The 21,894-nt window shown below is 42.1% G+C and overlaps 1 protein-coding gene across 1 annotated transcript; it reads left to right on the top strand.

Moving 5' to 3' along the window:
• The first annotated feature begins 4,215 nt into the window (after positions 1 to 4,215).
• NDNF (neuron-derived neurotrophic factor) lies at positions 4,216 to 8,537 on the top strand. Its single transcript, XM_009580975.1, has 3 exons — positions 4,216 to 4,403; positions 5,432 to 5,556; positions 6,483 to 8,537. The coding sequence occupies exons 1-3, from the start codon at positions 4,216 to 4,218 to the stop codon at positions 7,874 to 7,876; spliced, it is 1,707 nt and encodes a 568-aa protein (XP_009579270.1). The 3' UTR covers positions 7,877 to 8,537.
• Positions 8,538 to 21,894: the final 13,357 nt, after the last annotated feature.

Below are 21,894 nucleotides of genomic sequence, written 5' to 3'. Positions count from 1 at the left end.
AGGAATATATCAATAAAATATTGACTTAGAGTTTAAAAGAAAAGAAAACAAGACGAACTTGTAGAAAAGGGAATAAAAGGCATTTAGGAGGTGGCACAGTCTGGAGAATAAAAAATCACACAACATATTTCACGTAATTTGTATGGCTTTACAGTGCAGTGCTTAGGCCTCAGCTTGTACCTGGCTTCTAAAAATGAACCCGGCTCGGAGCACGGCACACCGAGACAAGAAAATCGTTTGTTGGAAGTTTCTGAGGGCTGGGTGGGAGAGCATGAATTCACGTGCTCCCATCTAGCAAGTGCATTTTCTGAGGGACACCGTCAAAGTCATTGCCCAGCGGTGAACTTGCCCGGAAAGAAACATGGGATGAATAAATTATTTCTTTTGCTTTCCTCTTGATGTTTTGCATGAGTAAACTACAGAGGTTTTAGCTTAGAACTCTGCCAAATTATAATGAGAGCACTGCAAAAAATAAAATCTGTTTATTAACTGGTGTGAAAGGGTGGTATAACACTGACAGCACGGTTTCCAAAAACTGTGAGTTTTGGATGCCTCTTTGCCGTTGAGGTGTCCTGCTTTTGGAAGTGTCATGCATGAAAATTGGGACCATTTTAAGCCTCTGAGGTTGGAGATGTGAAAATGAAAGCACTCAAAATCCTATTACCATATAAAGGAACAAAGATTATAAAACTTTTCTTTTTCAGTAACAGTTGACAACTTTGCAAGCTATTTCATGTATGGGATGGGCCAGTGCTGCCTGCCCAGGTTGGGCAGGGATCACAGAACTAACCTTAATGTGTCTTTTGTAGTTATTTTTAAGCCGAAATGCTTTTACAATTAGATAAAGGAATCAGAGACAAATCTGTACCTTGTCGCTACACCATGGTTGTTAACGGGGACAGAAACGCTGTCTACTGGAGTTTTTAAAGTGCATTAGCTAGTGAAATTATTTAAGAAGTGAAGCTTAGCCTGGGTAGTCCTATAATCAAAAATCGTTTATTTTAATAGAGGTTACATTGCACTGGAAGTGACTATGGGAATATATAAGATTGCAGTTTCAAGGGGTTCATGTGGAGGATGCTGTCTGCAGAAAGTGTCAGAGTTTCTTACCTAACCAAATAATCTGCTGTAACTGTTGTGATTAAGTTGGAAAGAATTTCTTCACTGTTGGCCAATGATAATACTTGAAAAATCAATAAACAGCGTGTTAGAGCACACAAAACTCATCCTGCTTTGTGTGAGAGGAGGTTTCTGCTGACTTCGGTGACTCAAGTCAGCAAGTATTTTGACTTACGATCTTTGCTCCAAAAGGTCAAATGTCATTAACTTTGCTGATAAGTATCAACACTTCAGTCTGAATTCGAGGAAATATGTCTGTTGTCATCAAAAGCTAAGTCAGGACCTGGTTGGGATAAATTTTGACACACACTGGGAAAGCTAAATCAGGATTTAACTATAAGTAGCAATTGCATGTCTTAGATAAAGCCCTTTACTCCTTTCCCTTCCACAGGGCAGAGCACTGCAGTAACCTGTTATTAAAACATCCCAAACAATAACGAAGCGCACAATTTGAGACCTATGAGTGCCGGAGATGAAGTGTGACAAACCCTGCAAACGGGGAACCGTGGCCATGTGTTGCTGTCACCGGGTTATCGCCAAATAAATAAGGGCGCAGCCTTCTCCGACTGCAAAATAACTTTTGGCAGCCTCGGCACAGGCAGGGCTTCCCTGCAAGATGGCGGGGCCACTGACCGGCAAGCAGGGCTCCCCGGCACGCTTGCCACTTGCTCATGGGGGGCATGGGGCTCCTCCACGGTCTCTGTGCCCACCTGGGACATGACCACAGGGGAAACTCTGCTAGGTGAACTTCAAGCATTCGTTTTCATCTTTCCCAAGGTTTTCCACTCAGGAAGGGGAGGATCTGGCTGCAAATATAGGAATATGCAGCGGGCCGGGGAGGGAGAAGGCTGAGGAAGGCATAGCAGCCTTGATGTGAGGGAAGGCACAAGTGAAAGGAGGCGAAGATGAAATTGCATCCTGGCGAGAGAGTTTTCAGTATGCGTCACTTGTGGCTTACGGTTACTTCGGGGTTTGCTACATATTTTCTCCTCCCTCTTGCATCACCAGTTTCAGTGGGAAAATAGAGAGATGAAGGACAGGGACCGAGCTGGACAGCACGAGTGGGAGAAAACAGTAGCAAGCGGGGTGGGAATGAGCTGAGTAACGGGGCCAGGGGCAGCGGAGAGGAGGGCAGGGGTTGAGCGGGGATGACCTGCGCCGTTGCTGGAAGGAGCAATTCAATAACAATGATGTTAGAGACAGAGGAAGCAATACGAGGGCGAAAATAGCCCTCCGTGGGCCTTGCTGGTGTCAGGAGACCTGCTGTCCTACATGTGGACGGCTGTGTTTAGCCGTACCGGGAGCAGGGCGGACTGCAAGACAGGCAGATGCTGCAGCCTCCTCCCTGCGCACGGTGGAAGGGAAGCTAGAGGCAGCAGGGAGGTTGGATTTGGGAAGATATTGTCAGGAGCTCAGGGGTGAAAAAGAGGACGAGACCCCATGCTGCCTGCGGCGAATTCCCACATTCGGGATGCTGGCGCCCACAGTGAGCTTCGGCAGGGACGTGGTGATGACGAGACGGGCAGAGGCTGGCAGGCTGCTGGCCGCTTGGTGCCGTGGAGAGGAGAGCGGGAAGAGGCATGCGGGGATTTTGGGGCTGCTGGGGAGTGGGTCTTGCTGAAAGCTCCCAAAGGGCCTGGGCTCCCAAAGGGGTGGGCTGGAGCGAGGAGGAGGGTCCCGCGCTGTGACCGCCCTGGCCTCCAGTGGCTCCTTCGGGGTTTTTGGAAGGTAAAGCCGTGGGAGGGGGAAGGAGGAGGCTGCTGGGGCTTCCCTCAGGGGTGCCTGTTTATATCTTCATGAAGTGCTTGAAGGGGAAGAGCAATTTTATTATGGATTAGACTACATCATGCCACTTCTCAAGGAGCTTTATGTTTGCTATTTTTACATCAAATATTAGGAAAAGGTCAAGTGGAAGGGAAAAAAAAAAACCAACCTCAACAGCAGATTTGGTCTTAAAGGTAAAAAGAAAGAGTTTGTTATAAAGCCATAGTTTACTTAACAGTGCAGTACAAGGAGCGGTGCATGACCGCACATTCAGCCAAGTAACAACAAGATAAAACTGTTCCTGCCAGTTCAGCTTTTTATCATGCTTCTCCCCAAAGCCAGTGGCTAACACAGTTTAGGTAATGGCCTAAACCTCTTCTTTTCTAATTTTAAAAAATATTATCATTTACCAATTTAAACTCGCTATACTCGTACCAGAAATGGGCTTTGTTTCCCCCCTATCACTCCCCCGTACCACAGCCATTACATATGAGATCATCTACTGTACTGAAAGGAGATTTCCAGCCTGTCCCACTGTATATGTTAGGGTAGTCATTACTGACCTAGTTGTAGACATAATAATGAAAGGCTGAGATTATGAATTATTATGCCTAATTTGTAAGTGATTCTCTGCTTTTGCGTTTTGCAATTCCCATCAGGCTTGAGGATTAAGCCCTGCTGAATTGCATGCTAATACCAATGTGCTTTGAATATGTGTGGGTTTATATCACATGTTTTCCTAATTCACTATTTTAATAAAGAACAATTTCACTGGAAATGCTTACTTTTCAAAGGATTGTTGGAAGCCCAACCAGAATCTCCTACGGATAGTGAAGTCGATGTACCCTCCATCTGCTCTGTGATTACTCTAGCTCCCATGTCCAGTGAGCTCTATTTCTGCTCTGGCAAAACATCAAACTGTACCTCTACCAAAGTATGTGGAAGGCTTTTGCTCTTTGTTAATGAGAGTGAGAGATACCAATTTGCAACCAGTGCGTGGGCTTGCTTTCAATTACAGTTCAAGATGGAAAAATTTTATTTACATACTTTATCCAAGCGCTGTGACGATGCGAGCTTAGTCCATACAATATGTATTACTAGTGCTTGTACAGCAGTACCGTGAAGGTGCCTGCAAAACATAAAGTGCATGAGACGTTGTTATAGGTATACCCATGTTTCAGCAGTAAATCAGCCCGCAAGAGCCACACGAATTTGCAGCGACCGCGGGTCACGAATAAACTGGTGCTTCGCCAGAGTGGGACAAGCTGGTGGCAGCTCCTGCTGCATGTGGAGCAGCCTTCCTCAGGTGGGACTCTCTGTCATTGCTGTAGGATGCTCCTGCTGCGCTGCCCGCTGCTGCTGTTGCTGCTGCCGCTTACCTCCAGGCCCCAGAAGTTACCTACCAGAGATGAGGAACTCTTCCAAATGCAGATCCGGGACAAAGCATTTTTCCATGATTCGTCAGTCATCCCAGATGGAGCCGAAATTAGCAGCTACCTCTTCCGAGACACCCCAAAAAGGTATTTCTGTCTGGTTCAAGTGAGGAAGTTGTACTTTGAAAACACTAGCTTTATTTGTTGGGTGTTTTGAAATAAAAATTGGATCCAAACCAGAAAAATACAAATGCCAGTGTTCAATCTGGTAAAGTAAGTAACTATGTGAGTTTCCATCCCAATCTGGCCTCCCCGGCTGAGGATCTGTCCAATTTATTTGATTTCTGGGATAAGCCCAGAGCTCCCATAGACCACAGAAGTTCCCTGAAATAGGGCCACTAACCATGTCTAGAGGCAAAGGGAGTGGGAAGGAAATTAGAAACTACAGGCTTGCCCCACCACACTTGTCTCTCTTCATTATTTCATATTGTGCTTTAAAGAAGCAGCGTAAGCCAGTCTGTCCTGAACTCCCCACGTCCCAACCTCGACCCTATGGGTCAGAAAATACTGAGGTTAGACTGGGGAAGAACATGAGGCTCCAAAGAGTTCAGGGAAGACCAGCATGCCACCTTCCTCCTCATATCATACACCTCCTTCAGCCTTCATCGGTGAGAAACATTTTACAATAAATGACGAGTAGTGCTTGGGGGGATGCGGGAGGACAGCTGAATGTGTATGTATCTATGTGTGCTTCTAGGGCCCTTACCTGGACATAGCATAAAATTTGTGTCCTGCTTTGAAGACCATATCCCTAAATTCCAGGAAAGATCCCGTTTCCTTCATTTATCCTTTTGTGACCATTTATACTGTATATAGTTAGTGTAGGGGTAAAAAGTGAAGCTGATGGAGGGGAGGGCAGGAGGCCAGAAACCCCTCTGCCTTGTCTTGGCAAGCAAAGTGTGAACTCTGCAGCACCATGTTAGTGGGGAGACTCCCTTCACCTCCTTAACTCTCACCCACCGGCCTTTCCATATTCCCTCTGCACATGCTTGCCTGTACTAATGCTTTTGTCTCTGTTGCCCCACCAAGATCAACGTTGATCATGTCAAGTCAGTCCCTGCCGGTTGGCTGCCATCAGGATTTATTGGCGTATGGGTCTGTTAACCTTCCCCTAGGTATTTCTTTGTGGTTGAAGAGGACAACACCCCCTTAGCAGTGACAGTGACACCATGCGATGCCCCTCTGGAGTGGAAACTGAGTGTGCAAGAGCTCCCAGAGGAAGCCAGTGGAGAAGGTTCAGGTAACAAACCTTCAACAACTTCCCTTGCGCCTCAGAGGCCTGCTTTTCTCCTGGATTCGAAGCCCCTGAAACCAGTCTCGGTGTGACGCCGAGTCTCGCAGCAGGCGCATCTTCATGATCTCCTGCTGTTTGGATCTTCAGCCCCTGTTCTGCTGTTGTGCAGGAAACTGGCAACAGGTAGCAACATGACAAGGAAAAGGGCTGTAAAAAAGTAAAAGTAAAAGCTGAGGTTACAGTTACAGAGTGCACTGGATGCTGCCACAACAAACTGTTTGCCCAGAGTAACTCAGTTTCACGGGGGCTTTGCTGTGAGCTGTGTACACAAGATAAGAACTGGAGAGACAGGGCTGGCATTGCAGCAGGGCTGAGCCCACCCCTTTGAGGGGACTTGTCTGTAGACATGGGGCTTATTTGGAAATAGGCATATAACTGCTACTCAAGAGAGAAAAGGTCTTTGGCTTCCAAAGCCGCTCACACAAGTGCTAAAATGTCATACACAACACATTGTATGCTATACAGACCTTTGGCCCCCTCTGTATTTAGGCACAAAATTTCAGCGTGACTCAGAGGGCCGAAGCTAAGGGCCCAAGTCCAGCAACAGGCAGCAGAGTCAGTTCCCCCTGGGGAACTGTGTGGCATCTCCAAGTTGGGTGCTTGAAGTTCTCTAGTGGAAGGTTTAGCTACCATTCACGAGACTCCATTAATACTGGTCAGGTGCAATTTCTATTGCATTTGGTTTTAACCTGAGTGCCAAGCCAATTTCCCTCTCTGATTTGACAGAAATACTGATTACATCTTCCTCAGAAGGTAAAACCTTCCGTTTTCATCTCACTTTTGTATTTTATGTAGAAGTGTCTGTTAGAGTTTCAATTTCTCATATTCGCAGATTGTGTCTGTACAAATATTTTCCTTTGCTTGTAATCTAGGTGAACCAGAACCTCTTGAGCAACAGAAACAGCAGATTACTAATGAGGAAGGCACAGAGCTGTTCTCTTACAAAGGCAATGATGTTGAGTACTTTGTGTCCTCTAGTTCCCCATCTGGTTTGTACCAACTAGATCTGCTGTCGACAGAGAAAGATACACATTTTAAAGTGTATGCAACCACTACTCCAGAGTCGGACCAACCTTATCCTGAATTACCTTACGATCCCAGAATCGATGTCACTTCTCTGGGACGTACAACAGTGACGCTGGCGTGGAAACCAAGTCCTACCGCCTCCTTACTGAAACAGCCAATTCAGTATTGCATAGTCATCAATAAAGAACACAATTTCAAAAGCCTCTGTGCTGTTGAAGCCAAGCTCAGTTCTGATGATGCCTTCATGATGGCTCCAAAACCGGGTCTGGATTTCAGTCCATTTGACTTTGCCCATTTTGGCTTCCCCTCAGACAACAACTCTGGCAAAGAACGTGGTTTCCTAAAGTCATCATCAAAGTTTGGGCGCCAAACATCCTCAAAGCCGAGAGTTGACCTGCATAAAGTTTGTATTGGGAACAAGAACATCTTCACAGTGTCGGACCTGAAGCCCGATACGCAGTACTACTTTGACATGTTTGCAGTAAATACCAACACTAACATGAGCACCGCATACGTTGGCACCTTTGCCAGAACGAAGGAGGAGGCTAAACAGAAAACAGTCGAACTGAAGGACGGCAAAGTTACAGACGTATTCATCAAGAGAAAGGGAGCCAAATTTCTACGGTTTGCTCCTGTTTCATCTCACCAAAAAGTCACCTTCTCCGTTCATTCATGCCTGGATGATGTTCAGATCCAAGTTAGAAGAGATGGAAAACTTCTCTTGTCTCAGAACGTGGAGGGTGTGCGGCAGTTCCAGCTTCGGGGAAAAGCAAAAGCTAAATACCTCATTAGGCTGAAAGGAAGCAAAAAAGGTGCTTCTATGCTGAAGATCCTGGCTACAACAAGGCCTAACAAGCAGTCGTTTCCTTCTCTTCCTGAAGATACGCGAATAAAAGCCTTTGACAAACTCCGCACGTGTTCTTCGGTCACGGTGGCGTGGCTGGGCACACAGGAGAGAAACAAATTCTGCATCTACAAAAGGGAAGTGGATGACAACTACAATGAAGAGCAGAAGAAGAGAGAGCAGAACCAGTGCCTGGGTCCAGATACGAGGAAAAAATCGGAAAAGGTTCTCTGTAAATACTTCCACAGCCAGAACATCCAGAAAGCAGTGACCACAGAGACAATCAGAGGCCTGCAGCCTGGCAAGTCCTACCTGCTGGATGTTTATGTGATAGGGCACGGCGGGCACTCTGTGAAATATCAGGGCAAATTGGTGAAAACAAGGAAGTTCTGTTAGTGCCCCTGTACACAGAAATATGCGGAACTCCGGTCTGAACATTATCCAACTTCCAAGTATACGGATTGACTACTTGCACAGCTGAGAAGTTGTGACCTGTATTTGTACTGTGTAGAAAAGATATCAACTTGTATATTTATGTTTACATAAGTAATTGTTTGGAGGAACTGAGGCTGGTGCTCTCTGGTAGCATCTGGCAACGGTATTATCATGTGTCCAGTGACCCACATGTGATGCTCAGTAGATGTCCAAGGTAGCAGGAAACCTCGAAGGAACTGGCACTCCTTTGCTTCCATATTGCATGAACTGCTTCTAAATTATTTTATACTTAAAAGGCTGAGATACATCATTCGTCCACCTTGTTATTCACACACAAAACTCACAGACCTTTCTCTCAGTGTAGACGGTAGGGTTTCTGTAAATTATTTTATAGAGTCTTGTTTTAAATGTTTATGTTTCTATGATTGTAAACTATTAAAATATCTCCCCAATAAAATACAGATCTAAACTAAGTATTAACTGGGCTGCACGTGAAGCAGTTTCATTGCTAATGTAAATTCTTACCTAGCTGATTTTCATGTTTAAATACTGTATGTATTTCATGTACAAAGTTGCCATAACGTTATATTCCTGTACATAAAATTAAAAATATTAGATTATATATTGTTTCTTTTTTCCTGACATGCTAAGAGGGCAAACAGACTTGGGGACAGAAGAGGCATGCTGAAACTTGAACTGAATTCAGCTAGGACGTGCCTCTCTTTTGTTGTGCTTCATCTTTTTGGGCAAGGTGACTGAAGTCCAGTAGAATTACTGATGTTACTGAATCAGTTAAAATCTGCAAGGGAGCGCAGGCCATTGAAGGAGGGGTATTTGTGGCATACTCTGGGCCTACAGTGATGGAAGCAGTAAAGGAGCAGGATAGCACAGAGGAGCTTCACTTGTCCCGGGTGAGAATGGACCCTGTTTCATCGCGATTGCGAGTGCCACCAGCGCTTCGCAAGGAGCTCGCAATCTGAGTTAGAGAGACCATACAATTCAAACAAATAACACACTAGAGAACCAGTTGTTATTTTTGTTAGATTATCATTGAAAACATTTGCTTTCTGGATGCTGCTGGTTTTGACCGCAGTAATAATAATCTGAGAGGATTTTTTTTTTTCCATTGACAAGAAAGCGCTAAGAAAAAAACGTGTACTTTCATTTAAATTGCAGTTATTTCCATTGTGTAGATTTCTTTAAAATATTACATGTCTGGATCTCATCTTTTCTAAATGTTCTTACTTGTTTTTCCATGTCACCTTCATTGACTCAAAAACTTGTATAAAGCTGTTTAATGGAAAACACTTCTGAGAAGCAACTAGACCAGCCCCATTTCAAGCAGCTAAGAGCAGGATACACGCTGCTTCCGACCCAATGTTGTAGTACGGATCAGGGCCTCAGAACAGGTAACTGTGACCTTTTTTTCTTGGTCCCATCGTATGTTTCAGTCCACAGCACTCAGGCAGTGGATGTCAGGGCTTATTGAAAGACAGTCTCTGTCTCTTCTTTAGGTGCCTGTCCACAAAATGTCTCACTGCTGTGACTTAAGCACTTGCAGCCCCCTCGGGGCTCTGAAGATGAGGGAAAGGGACCAAAATCCACATAAAGGCCAAAAGCAGATTCCTCTTAGGCTGCTCACAGGGGAGACAAGAACTCTCCATCCCTGCAGAGATGAGCTCCAGTTTTCCTTGGCCCTGTAGTGCTGAAAAAAAAAACCAAAACTGAAAAACCTTCAGGTTTTCCTTTCTGCTGCCCGCAGCACATTTCAGTTTGCAGGCTGGTGGGCGGCAGCAGGGTTTTGTGGCTGCACAAGCTCCCACGCCGTTGCACATGCCAAGTTTGCTGTGACGATTCTCCAAGGAAGAGGCAGATACCGTATGAAGACTGATCAGAAGAAGCCTGCTGTGTTTAATGTAATTATATAATAAACCTAATAATTGAAATTTAGATTTCTCCTGAGATGATCTCCTCTCCTCATTTGAAAACATCTCTCTCATTTCTTAAAGCAAATGGCTTCAGTAACGCACGCCTGCTAGATTACCGTGCCAGAGTGTAGGTGAGCAGTAGATGACTACAGCTGGGAATCCCTCAAGAACAGGACTGTGGTACCAGTGTTAGATCACCAGTTGCCAGGGAGATCATTTCACTGTCCAAAAAGCTACTGAATCCTTCAGTTAAAGGCAACACTTGCATTTTTTTAAGCATTTCTCTGTTCACTGCTGCCATTTTTGTGGGGAACGGTACCCCTTCCGTTGGCCTATTACGATGTTTACTTGAAAACATATGTTTCATCACCATTCCAGCTCTATTTGTTCCCTTAGCCAGATTTCTCTGTTTGGATATTCATCCGGCTCACTTGGCTTTCCTGCCTGCTAACCACTTATGTTTGCAGTATGTCACAAAATGAAAAAATTCCCCAAGATGCGTGCATCTTCTATTTCTGAACACTACATTTTCAAAGAAAAATGTCACAATATTTGTCTTTATTCCCACTGGAATTCTTCTTTTCCCAAACAACTAGCTTTATTTATTCTTCTGGATGAAACTGAGACTGTACTAGTATCACACCCACTAATCATCCCGTTATTATTCAGGTCTTAATGGAGTCAAGTGGATCTGAGAGAAGCAGTTCTTATTTTGAAGGATGGAGTAGAAACAAGGGCACTAGTCTTTATACAGTGCAAATATGTCCCCCTTAAGTGGGAAGTGCCTGAAGTGGGTATTAAAGTAAAATAGGTATCATCTACTGGGAAAGCTCCAGACTATGTTTGTGAAGCACAGAGCCCACGTAAGGAGTCATAGCATGGGCGACCGAAGAGCTTTCCTTATGCCCCATTGCTGCCAGTCAGCCTGAACGCAGTTCAGACTATATGTGTCTTTGGCTTACCTCATCACCAATTTACAACTTTCTGTCTACCGAGAAATAAAACAAATCTACAGACTCATTTCACATGGGCCACAGAACAACAGTACCTTTGAACTGCTGCCCTACATTGGGTCTGACTTAGTCACAGATCTGGATCCTGTTATTAATCCACTGTCACATCTGTAGTCCTAGTTTCACATCAAAACATATATGAAAAACTTCTTAAAGAATATAATAGATGGATACCTGGCATAAAAGGTCAAAAAAAGCTGGTATATCAAATACACATACAAATATATATAACATATAAAAGGTTTTTTAAGCACAAGGCTGGAGAGGTAATTAAAACAGAAACATAAGCTTGGAAATGGAAGGTTAAATGGAGTTCAGCATTCTTAGTGATGGTATGTTTCTCTTTGGGAAAAAAATGCCATGCCGGAATATGCAGCTGAGGAACATGCAGGCCTACAGGAAAGCAATATACGGTGGCCCACCCTGGTGGCAGCGCCTCATTAAGGTGTAGCTACTGCAGGACTCTGTAACAGAGAAGAAATCCTCCACAGATTTTTATTTTGTTGTTGTTTGTTTCAAAACGAGTGAAGAGTCATTGAGCCATTGCATACCACAGCAAGATAATCTTTAACACCTTCATCAATCGAAGTGGAGCTTATCTAATTTTACAGATTTACTTACTGACAAATCTGGCAACAGCCTTACAATGTAAGCTTCAAGGAGCCCAAAACGGTCCGTGAGTTACAGAATACAAGTTAAGGTTATGAGGGTAGCAAAACTGCAGAATAAATCAATCAGTTATACACACAGACATACAACTTCATTTCAAGAACTCCACTTGTAAAAACAACATACGGGTCTCAGAGCCATATTTGTTTGGGTTCTAAGTAGCAATTTTAAGACAGATAACATACCAGGGAGAAAGATAATTCTTATTTGGAACAGCAAACATGTTTTCACCTTAGCACTTGGCAAAAAAATGCTATAGTTGTGATTGCTCAAAGTCTTTTGAATATTTAGCTTTGAGGTTATCATGTTTGAATGCAGTTAAATTTGATGTGAAAATGCATGTTATCTAATTCAGTACATAAACAATGATGAGCAACTGTGTACCAGGAACCTTGAACTCTTCTTTCTCTCCCTCTCTCTGCTTGGAAACCTATTCATAAACCTTTGTGATAGCAGAGATCAGCCCTCAAGTTTTGTGGCAATACTCACATCTTTGGTCTGACTGACCACACAGAGATTGCCCCAGATCTGCACTGCACAGCCAGTAATTTGGGTTCTCAATACTACATCTATTAATTCGAATTACTGTGACTTCAGAGTCATTTAGAAGTAAAGACACATGGCAATAAAGCATATCATTTACACTTGGCTTGAACTAAGTAGAGAACATGAGGCTGAAGGCTGGTGTACACTATGAAAAGCTTCTGCCATAGGTTAAAGACTGGCAGTCATCATATGTCACTCATATACTAGTAAGCTGTTGGTCTTTGACAGAGCCTTAGGAAAAGTCAGTATTCACCCACCCCTGTTTGGCTCAGTTAGAGAAGCCGTCTCTTCCATATTCTACAAGTAGCACTCATTTTTATCTTGTCTGGTAAAAAATACACTGCTACTAATAAAACCAGCAACAAACCTTGTATTTGTGAGTGCAGTGTTTAGTTCCAAATGCCAATTGTCATGTAGTTCTGCTAATCTGGACAGCGAGCCTTCTCAGGTTTTAAGGCCACTTTCAACAAGCACTTCAGGTCAGAGTTACTCCAGGGAGACCTTCTTTTTATGTCTCAGATAAAAGAATTCAAACCCACAGTTTTGGCATGAATGCATATTTTATCTTCTTGCTTGGCCAGCACCAGGAACATAATTCATGTTTGAAAAGTACGGCGTCTCCTCGCAGTGTTTTTGTCTGCTTCAGAAATGCCAGCCCATTTCCCAGAGAAGTCAAACAAACTCACTCTTGGCATAATTAATGAAATTAGCAAACGAAGAAACTATGCTGGGAAAGGTTACTTCGCTGAAAGCACTGCATACTGGCTTTTGGTCCAGGGACTTCTCAAAGCAGTCTGTCTGGCAATTTGTGTATCAACTTAATTAGTAGCTACCTGGTACAATTAATGTCAGCTGGGTCCCTGTCTTGTAACGTGATGCTCTGTGTCCACACAGGGACCTGCTGTGGCTGGAAGTCAGTGTACGGACAGGGGTTCCCCTAAGCAGATCTCATTTCAGGATTTGGGCTTTAAACTATGAGGCCCTTTAGAGAGTACAAGGACCGTGTGAATTGACAGCATTTGACAAATAATGTATGTAGACTAAATTGTTTCTTTGGCCAATAATATATTTTATTATTTGGGAAAAAGAGGTTGTTTGGCTTCTTCTTCCACGAACAGTAATCTATATTCTTCTTAACCACAAACTAATTGCTTATGGTGGAACGAAGTGGAGAATTTAACTGTGTATTTCCACTCTTGTTTCCCTTTTCCAATTTCATTTTGCAAGCATTTCTGCAGGTCCAAGCTAAAATGAACAGATAAAGTCTTGACATATGCAAAGAAAATATTTTGTAAGATTCTGGATGCCAAAGTATACATGAAGTTCTTGCCCTAGTGCGGAAAGTTAGGAAGGACCGGAGTGCTCCTGAGGTATTAACATTTTCTTTTATGTCCTCTTCCATTTCATAATGTTTGCTATTACTTAAAAGGTCTCCTGGCATTCCAGCGATGTTAGAAGGAGGCTAGAGGAATGTGAATGTTTTTTTCTTGCCTATTACACACTTTTTATTTTTTTGCCTGTTACTTCTTGCTGCTGGTTTTCATTCAAACACATCTGCTTAGAAGGTGCAGCAGAGTAAGATGCACAGTTTTGCCCAGTAAACAAACTCAGAGCAATTTCACTTCCTCTTCTGGGAGGCAAGTAAGAATGATCATGTTAAAAAACATGAGGCTGTGGCATATCAGCAAAGCCACCTACTGAGGCCATAGAAACCTGAGGAAAACCCTTTAAAAATGCCTTTCTCTGCTGGCCTTCCCTCTTACATAGACTTTTTATGGCGATACGGGTACAAAATAAAACCACACCAAAGAAGATGGCTTTTTCCATCTGCTTTTACCTCGCGTTCACTGATTTGAGCGGCTACACAAAGTGCAAGCCAGTCCCACAGGGAAATGTCAGCCTGCTCTCCAGAGCGTGTGGCTCCCCCTCAGCCCCGCAGAGCCTGGGAGGATGCAGCTGGGCTTCATTACCAGCCCCACCACTGGGGCCAAGTGACCCTGCTTCCTTTAACAAGCCTTTTAACATGAACTATAAAAGATGCCTGTCCTGCCTTAGGAGGAGGGAAGATAAGAGTAAGTTGTTAGAGGTAGGTGAGGCAGTCTATCTTTGCCTTTTTAAGTTTGTTTTTAAGTAAAAGGAGAATTTTCAGATCTGTAGGGTTTTGGTTTTTATGTCTGCCCGGGAGAGTTATTTTTTCTCGTTGTGATACTGGAATTTCAGCCACTTGTTTGTGAGTGATTACTAAATGTGGCCCTATTAAAAAAAAAAATTCCCTCTTCTTTTCCTCCTTCTGTCTGAAAAGCGTATGTACTTCTTACCTGTATTAGGTCTCCTGAGCCAGCTGACTTCATGCATAAGACAACATCATAATTTATATTAAACCTCTTACTTTAGAAAACAAACAAAAGAATTCTGGAAGTCTTTCTCTGCTCTCTGAGTAAACAATGAATAAGTACTTCATATCATAAATGTGTGTTGATAACATAATGGGAAAGCTGTTAAAAGGCTGATACAGAGGAAATAATTAATTGCTGGTTTTTGGGGTATTAATGCTGTGTTGATACACATGCTGATTCTCATTACCTGTTTTGTCCACCCCTGCTATGCCTGTATTTTAATGCTGTGTTCAGATGGTAGTTCAGACTTTTCTTATGTGGCAGTAAGGGTAGGCTCTAGGCTGGTTAAGGCTACAGGTATTCAGAGGCTTAATTTGTTTTGATCTAAATAGGAACTAAACATATCTGTATGATCCATGTACATGTATTTGTGTAGCTTGGTTGTTTAATTACAATGCTAGCTATGTACTTAGTGCTTGAAATAAGATAGAAAAATGTGAAGTAAATTGTCTTAAAAATATAAAGTTTTGTCTTAGCTTTTGCTGTATCAGGCAGAGGTGTGAGCATTTTCTCTGATGTTGTTAAAGCCTCAAAGTATTACTGGGAAACAATCTCTTGCTCCAGACAGCTGAAGTGAAATCTTCAGCCTTTTGAAGTCAATAGATTGCTTTGTTGACTACATCAGTTTTGTACTTCTATAAATTATTTCAGTGTAGGAAATCTAAAAAGGCCACATCCTAGATTCAGCAGTTGCTAATGCATCTTTCCGCTACAACAGATCACGTTTGGTATGTGTGGACTAGTTTTATATGAGGCTTTTCCAGAAGGTATTAGTTCTCATCAAATTTACTCCTACTAATTTTGATGATAGGAGGGTCCAGCCATCACTGAACATTTTTGAAAAACCTGCCCTATGTACTCTGGATGCCAAGTAAGGGATAGCAGATACAGAATTTGACAGAGTGGTTTTGACAGGAGAGGTTACACACTATTTGTGTCACTTGTGTTGCAAGTGAAACCTCTCAGTTATTAGTAATATGTGGTATAACACCTGCTAGAAATAAGCAGGCATGTGCCTTTCTCTTAATAAAGAGAAATGTGTGTTTGTAGCAACAGGCAGCTGAACTAACTGTAAATTTCTGCTCCAATGGCTTAGCTTAAATAAATGTTGACAGGGTTATTAACTATTAATCTTATAATGCATACCTTCTTAAAGGACCTGAATTCTCGTTTTAATTGTGTCAAAATTCTTTTCCTCAGTCTATCAAGTCTGGTAGTGAAGGGTCCAACTGACCATGTGAAATCTGGTTGTAAGAAGGGAGTAGGAGTGCTTCTTCATTAAATCACAAACAGGAAACAATGCTTTAGCTTGCTTTGCTTCTAAAATGACAGACAAGAAATTATTCTGCTTATTCTTAAAGTAAGTATGGATTTTTGGATGGGGGAAAAAGATCAGAGAGTCTAGATTAGAAAATGATCTGATGTCTGGTGCTCAGTGAATTCCTAATTCATACCTATTTTTTTACCTGTGCTGTTCCACATTTGGGATTGCACACTATTTCAGGTGAAACAGAGGGATATAGAACAAAAGCTGAGATTTAAATGTTTTGTAAAGTAAAAGATTTTAATTTTCTTTTTTTCCCCCCAATTTCTTTAAGTGTTAATGTTTACAGCACACTCATTTCTACTTGACTTCCCCACCCCTCCTGCCTTTTCAAGCTGCTGTTTTACAAATATTGCGTTCTCCTGTTGAGCTGCAGCAGCTGTTTCTGGCTGTGTAATTTAAACCTGTATGTGGAGGAGAAGCTGGGCTTTTCACATCATTTCCATATTAAACCTTTCCCAGTAGCTCCATGTTATTGAGGAGAGCCTTTTATTTGTTGTCTTTAGGTACTCCACAGATTTTAGAGTGTTTAGAGTTTCAGTAAATCTGTGAAAGGCTATGATAGCAACTGATAAAATTCAGAGACGGTTTAGTCTTCTAAGTAAGTGCCTAGACCGGTTTACGGAATTGTGGTATTAATCCCGTCAGAGATGCAAGTTCTTACTTCATTTCATCTGTTCAATGGTTCCAAAGCCTACTTTGGAAGATGCTTTTATTACTTCTCTAAAGTCCACATAACTGGTTATAATAATTGCAATCCTCAGTTTGCCTGGACAACCACTGCTGATACCAGGGTGTGCAGGACAAACTCCCCCCCCTCTTTTTTTAAGCCATTTCTTTTAAAGAGAAATGTTTATAAATGCAAGTTTAAGTGACCCGATAACACTGATTGATAGGTTTTTGAATGCAGCTAGTTACTACTTTTCAGCACAACTTACTCTTTAATGGTAGGTATCTTGCCTGTTTAACACAAAAGGGACTTATCTATCTCATAAAAGGCATGAGTGAATAACGAACGTATAGTTGGCATTCTGATCTTGCAGTCATTGCGTATTTTAGAAAGTCCACTGATATACAATTTGATTTTTGCCTGCTGAAAAGTGTAGAGTTGAGGTACCTTTTGATGAACTGTTAGACAAATGTTTATCATTCACTTCAAAAAGATATCCTCTCCTCCTCTGAAGACTTTCCTTACTGATCCTATCTACTGTGAGGAAAACTGAAAAATAGCAGGTGGAAATGTTATTACTTGAATACTCGCTGTTTATAGACACAAAAGAGTATGCCTATTAAAAAGGGTGTTACATCTCAAAGCCAGATAACTTATCATCAGGGAGGGAGGATGTTGATGGGAGGGTGTTTCCTTTCAGGCAGTTAAGCATGGTTCTTATTTTACTCATTGATGGAATCAGGACTTACTCATCCTCTGTGTCCTGGGGAATTAATTAATTCTTTGAGGACACAAGGATAAAGACCCTGCTGAGTGTAGGCAGGGCTTGCACATAGGCTGTGGGCACTCTTGGTATTTTTCTTCCCACACACCCATGCATATGCTAGCTGCAGTCTGGCCCCATTATTATTACTGTGTTTATTCTCCTCAATTTCCCATCACACAACTGGGAAGGTGAATATGAAATAAACACAAATACATTTACTTTAAGTTGTTTTGCATAGCGTTATAATTAGAAGCTGAAGACAACTCTCTCCCTTTGTCGTTCAATAGCGAAGCATTGTTCCTCCTCTTGGTTTTTCTTTTCCCAAGTACTGTCTTCATAGCCATTCTTTCACAGACCAAAAGTTTTCGTTTGGTTTTTTTTTTTTAACGTTTGACATGTTTAAAACTAATGGGCAGGTACACTAAGCTAATGCATATATTGTGCTGTTCTAGAGAACTGGTTTCGTCTATCGTGAGAGCAGGAGCAGCTGCAGGCCGCCTGGAGATGTTGACTGGACGGACAGTTGCTCATGAGTGATTCCATTATGTTTCCTCAGATCCCTTTTTGAGTCATGTTGGGCAACTGCTCCTAACCTCTAATGGCTTCCTTATGTTCTTTCACCCTCTCTTGTTCGAGCTGCCGGGGAGGACAGCACAGTGACAATGGCTGGTGCAACACGGTTTGCAGGCAGATGACGTGTGACAGTATATAGACAATACAGTGGTTCTGTTTCCTCTGTAACTGATGACTGCTGAGTGCCAGGTAATTTGTCTCATGCCCTCTCCAGAGACAGTGGAGCAGACCTAAAGGACATGGAGAAAACACAGTGCCTGCTGCTTTGGTTTGAGCAGTAGGTTAAAGCAAGTTACAACTGCTTCTGGATCCTGTTCAGGATCCAATCATAGGTTCCCTGTTGGTATTGAGAATCAAAGCCCCTTTTCTCATCGTGTTTTGGAGATGTTTGATCGCTTTCCTCTGGCCTTGCTCAAGTGGCATTACAACTGGTTTTATAATAACTCAGTCTAGCATTCATAGCATGCTTTGCAGGGGGCTCTGCCCAGAGGTTTTGATCAGCAGCTCCTGGTTCGAATGAAGTATGGGAGAAGTGGAGAAAGACTGGAAAGTTATGAAATCCTTTTTACCAGAGCCTCATGCTGACTTTATATCCAAGTATGAAGGAATTGCTTCTGAGATCATTGCTGTTTCTGAGCTCAAGTTGTGTCCTTGTGCATAGCTTGTGATGCTGTCACTCACTCACACTTTTCGAAGAGGTACGGCTTGACAAAGCCACTACTTATATGCTGCACATAGTAGCTAAGTATTTGTCATCATAATTAAATGAAACACCAAAATACCTCTGTCATTAAAAAAAAAACAACTAACCTCTGACGAGAGCTTTGAGGTAGGTCTGTCCAGACATCTTCCCTCAAAGAGTTTTTAAACTCAAACCTCAGGTTTCCTTTGAACAAAGCCTACATCAGACAAACCTCTTACAACAGAGACAAGAGAGAGAGAAAAGACAGACTAGACATGGGGAAGGGTTTATAAACAAATCTCCTGCTGCTAACTTTGTCCTTGCTTCCAGTCTTGGTTTCAGTCAGCTCTGTGGCTTTCAGGGTTGAAGCAGACTGCGAGTTCACTCTGGTCCCTAGCAAGTTTTTTTTCCATTGTCACTGGGACCTGTTTCTATCTTCTCCTGCTGCTCTTGGCTATCTCCTGAGTCTGAACTGCATGCTCATGTCTCCTTGCTGTTTGCTTCTTCCCGCCTTAAGCGTACCCAGTAGCTCTCAAATGAAGATACTGCATCCTTTCCCCTGCAGAGGGGCCCACTTGGCTCTGTTGCTCTCTTTAAAGGAACAAAACATACTAAGAGAAACAAATAAATTGGATACTGTCTGTCCTAGCCCCTAACAGAGACATTTTTCTGGAAAAAGAAGGATATGTTGTGATAAATGTGAAATGTACAATATAAATATTTAACTACTGCTAACTCATCTGTTAATGTTTTCTGGCTATCTTTTCAAAGTTGTTTGTATGCTGCTTTGTATGATTTTTCTAATATTCTTTTCCATCTCAAAATACAAAAGGCAGGTTTTTATGAGTTCTCATATAATGGAGAAAATGTACAGTTATCCACACCTCCAGTCTGTGCAAAGGTTAATTGGGAGATCTCTTTGACTGCCTTGTACCTCAGCTGGAATTTATGCTTTCGAGTCCTTAATTGCTGGTTTTTTTTGTTGTCTAGGCTGCTTATTTCTGCTAGTTCAGCAGATTTATTCATAATGAAGAGTGGAGGTTCAGTATTTGGTGTATTTTCTGCATGGGATGAATAATTTTGCTCACATTTGGTACTGTTGTAGTAGACCTCCTGTGTGAAGGCAAGTGTACGTGTCTGCTCAGTGTAGGTGCTTAGATCAGATTAAGAAGAAAGATCTGATGGGTAGCGATCTGATGAGGAGTTCCTGGTATAGCAAATCTTTGTCTGCTAAAGTAATGCAGCTCCCACACTACCCTGCACAATGAATATGGTTGCTTTTATCCTACTCCAGTCTAAAACTTCCTAATAAGTTCAGGAAAGTCGTTACGGCAGAAACGTACCCATCTGTAAATTAACCACTAGTATAATGAAAAGTTATAAAAATCTATAATATCTAACCAGTTCCGTGACAACTAGAGGAACAGCAAGATACTTCACAATATGATGACAAACAATGATACTGAGGAGGAGGAACGTACATGAAAGAAACAATCAAACAACAATAACAAGAATAGAGACACATTTTCATTAAATGAAAACATCTTAAACAATGACCTTTCTGACAAACCACAGAAATAGCAAACACGCAGCCTTTTTAATAACTGTTTCATACTGGAGTTTTGCACACATACCCCCTGGAAGCTTAATGCAGTCCAAATGTCTATCCCTTGGACAAGGCCTGTGGTTATATGCTCTTTGATGGCTGAACGAACAAGTGAAAGCTTGCAGGTTACTCAAACCTGCAGGGAATCCATGTTCCCAGCTATCCTTCTGTCCATTTGAATGTGAATTTTTCTCATTTGATGTTTTCTTCATCCTTGTCATTGGTTTTATGGGAGGGAAGTGAGGGGGAGAGGGGGAACAAATTTGTTAGTAAATGATCTGTCATAAAAAGGTATGCTTAGAGTCTACTAAAAATGACTTGTCTTTCAATTTAGTCCAAGCCAGCTGTAGTTCCGACTGATGTTGGGCTGCTGTAGCACTCATCAATGTCATATTGCATTTGAAATGGATAAATGTCTTGATTTATATCATGGCACGGGGTTTTTGGTTGCTTTGTCGCATTAGGCAGATGCTGTAAGCTGGAAAGGGGGGACAAAATGTCATGTGGCATGATACCAAAATCAGTAGCTGTTCCTTCCTAGACTTCTCAAAGCAGTAGATTTCTTATGAAGAAGTACTTCAGATTTATTTTTTAGTTTATTGAAACCTTTTTAATTTTCACTTTTTACTAACAGCTTTCATCGATGGATCTATCAGGTCAAATAACCATCTGGTTCTTAAATCAGGGGATTATTATATGACTTTAATCTGTTATAGCGATATCTATTAATAACAAATTTTCAAAAGCCAACTGAAGAGCATTAGAGATTAATTGCATTCAACTAAGCATAGACTACTAAGAGTTAAAATCCCTGCAATGGACAAATGCTTCACCCATGTCTATTTAATATTTTGCTCCCAACCTTTTGGATTGTTCTAGTTTTTTCCTATGTCTTTTATCATAGTTCAATGCTAGTTATTATAAAGATTCTCCAACCTTCACAATTTCATTAGAAATAATGGTGCCTACTGCCTGCAAGTCAGTAAAGATGCAAAGCACGAGATGAAAATAAACTACTGCCGTTCTTATTTGATGGTGTTTTATCAGAATTAAAATGTGTGGTATATAACCCAGTTACTCTTATTGCAGTTTGTAAACTAAATGGAAGTAATGCAGCATCAAGACTATTGCACAAATGGTAAAATTCAGCAACTCCAAAGAGAAAAAAGATGGTTTCTTTCTAAGAGAGCATAAGAAAGGAAACAGAGACTTTGCTTCTGCTGTTCTTTGCTAGGGGCTCTGTGTGTATAGATGCATGCCTGTGCACGCACCCGCAGTTGGGTGGGTTCAAAAATCCACTGGTTAGACAGGCAGGACCGTAGTAGCAGCTGTATATTGAGTGCTCTGCATCCCCTGCGCTTCCTTCTCTCCTACTTCTCTCTTGGGTTCCCTTCATGCTGTAAGAATAACCTCGCTTAGGCACGGATCAGGCAAAACCATGTTAGTTGTGTTGTATGCTGTGACTCTGCGCAGGTAAATACTTTTCATCCACATTAACAAAACAATGAAGCGTGTTCAGCGTGCAGGTTGGCCATGGCCATGTTGTACAACAAGGACTAACTGTGGCTACTTCTCGAGTGTAGACAGGGCTTCATTCGGCCTTTCTGTGATGAATTATTATCGTTTGGGCAGACTTTCATATAGTTTCAGAAAGGGCATGTTAATGTCTTGTACCTCTTGAAAGACACACTTCTAAATAAGATGCAGCTGCATTGTATTTTCAGTCCATTCCCTTGCTGCTTTATGAGAAAAGATGACTAACTCATTTACAGCAATACTGAGCAGTAATAACTTTAAATTTATGGG

Source organism: Fulmarus glacialis, unplaced genomic scaffold (genome assembly GCF_000690835.1).
Source record: "Fulmarus glacialis isolate BGI_N327 unplaced genomic scaffold, ASM69083v1 scaffold4897, whole genome shotgun sequence".
Taxonomy (NCBI): Eukaryota; Metazoa; Chordata; class Aves; order Procellariiformes; family Procellariidae; genus Fulmarus; species Fulmarus glacialis.
The sequence above is the reverse complement of the archived record's forward strand: the minus strand, read 5'-3'. Positions and strand labels throughout refer to the sequence as shown.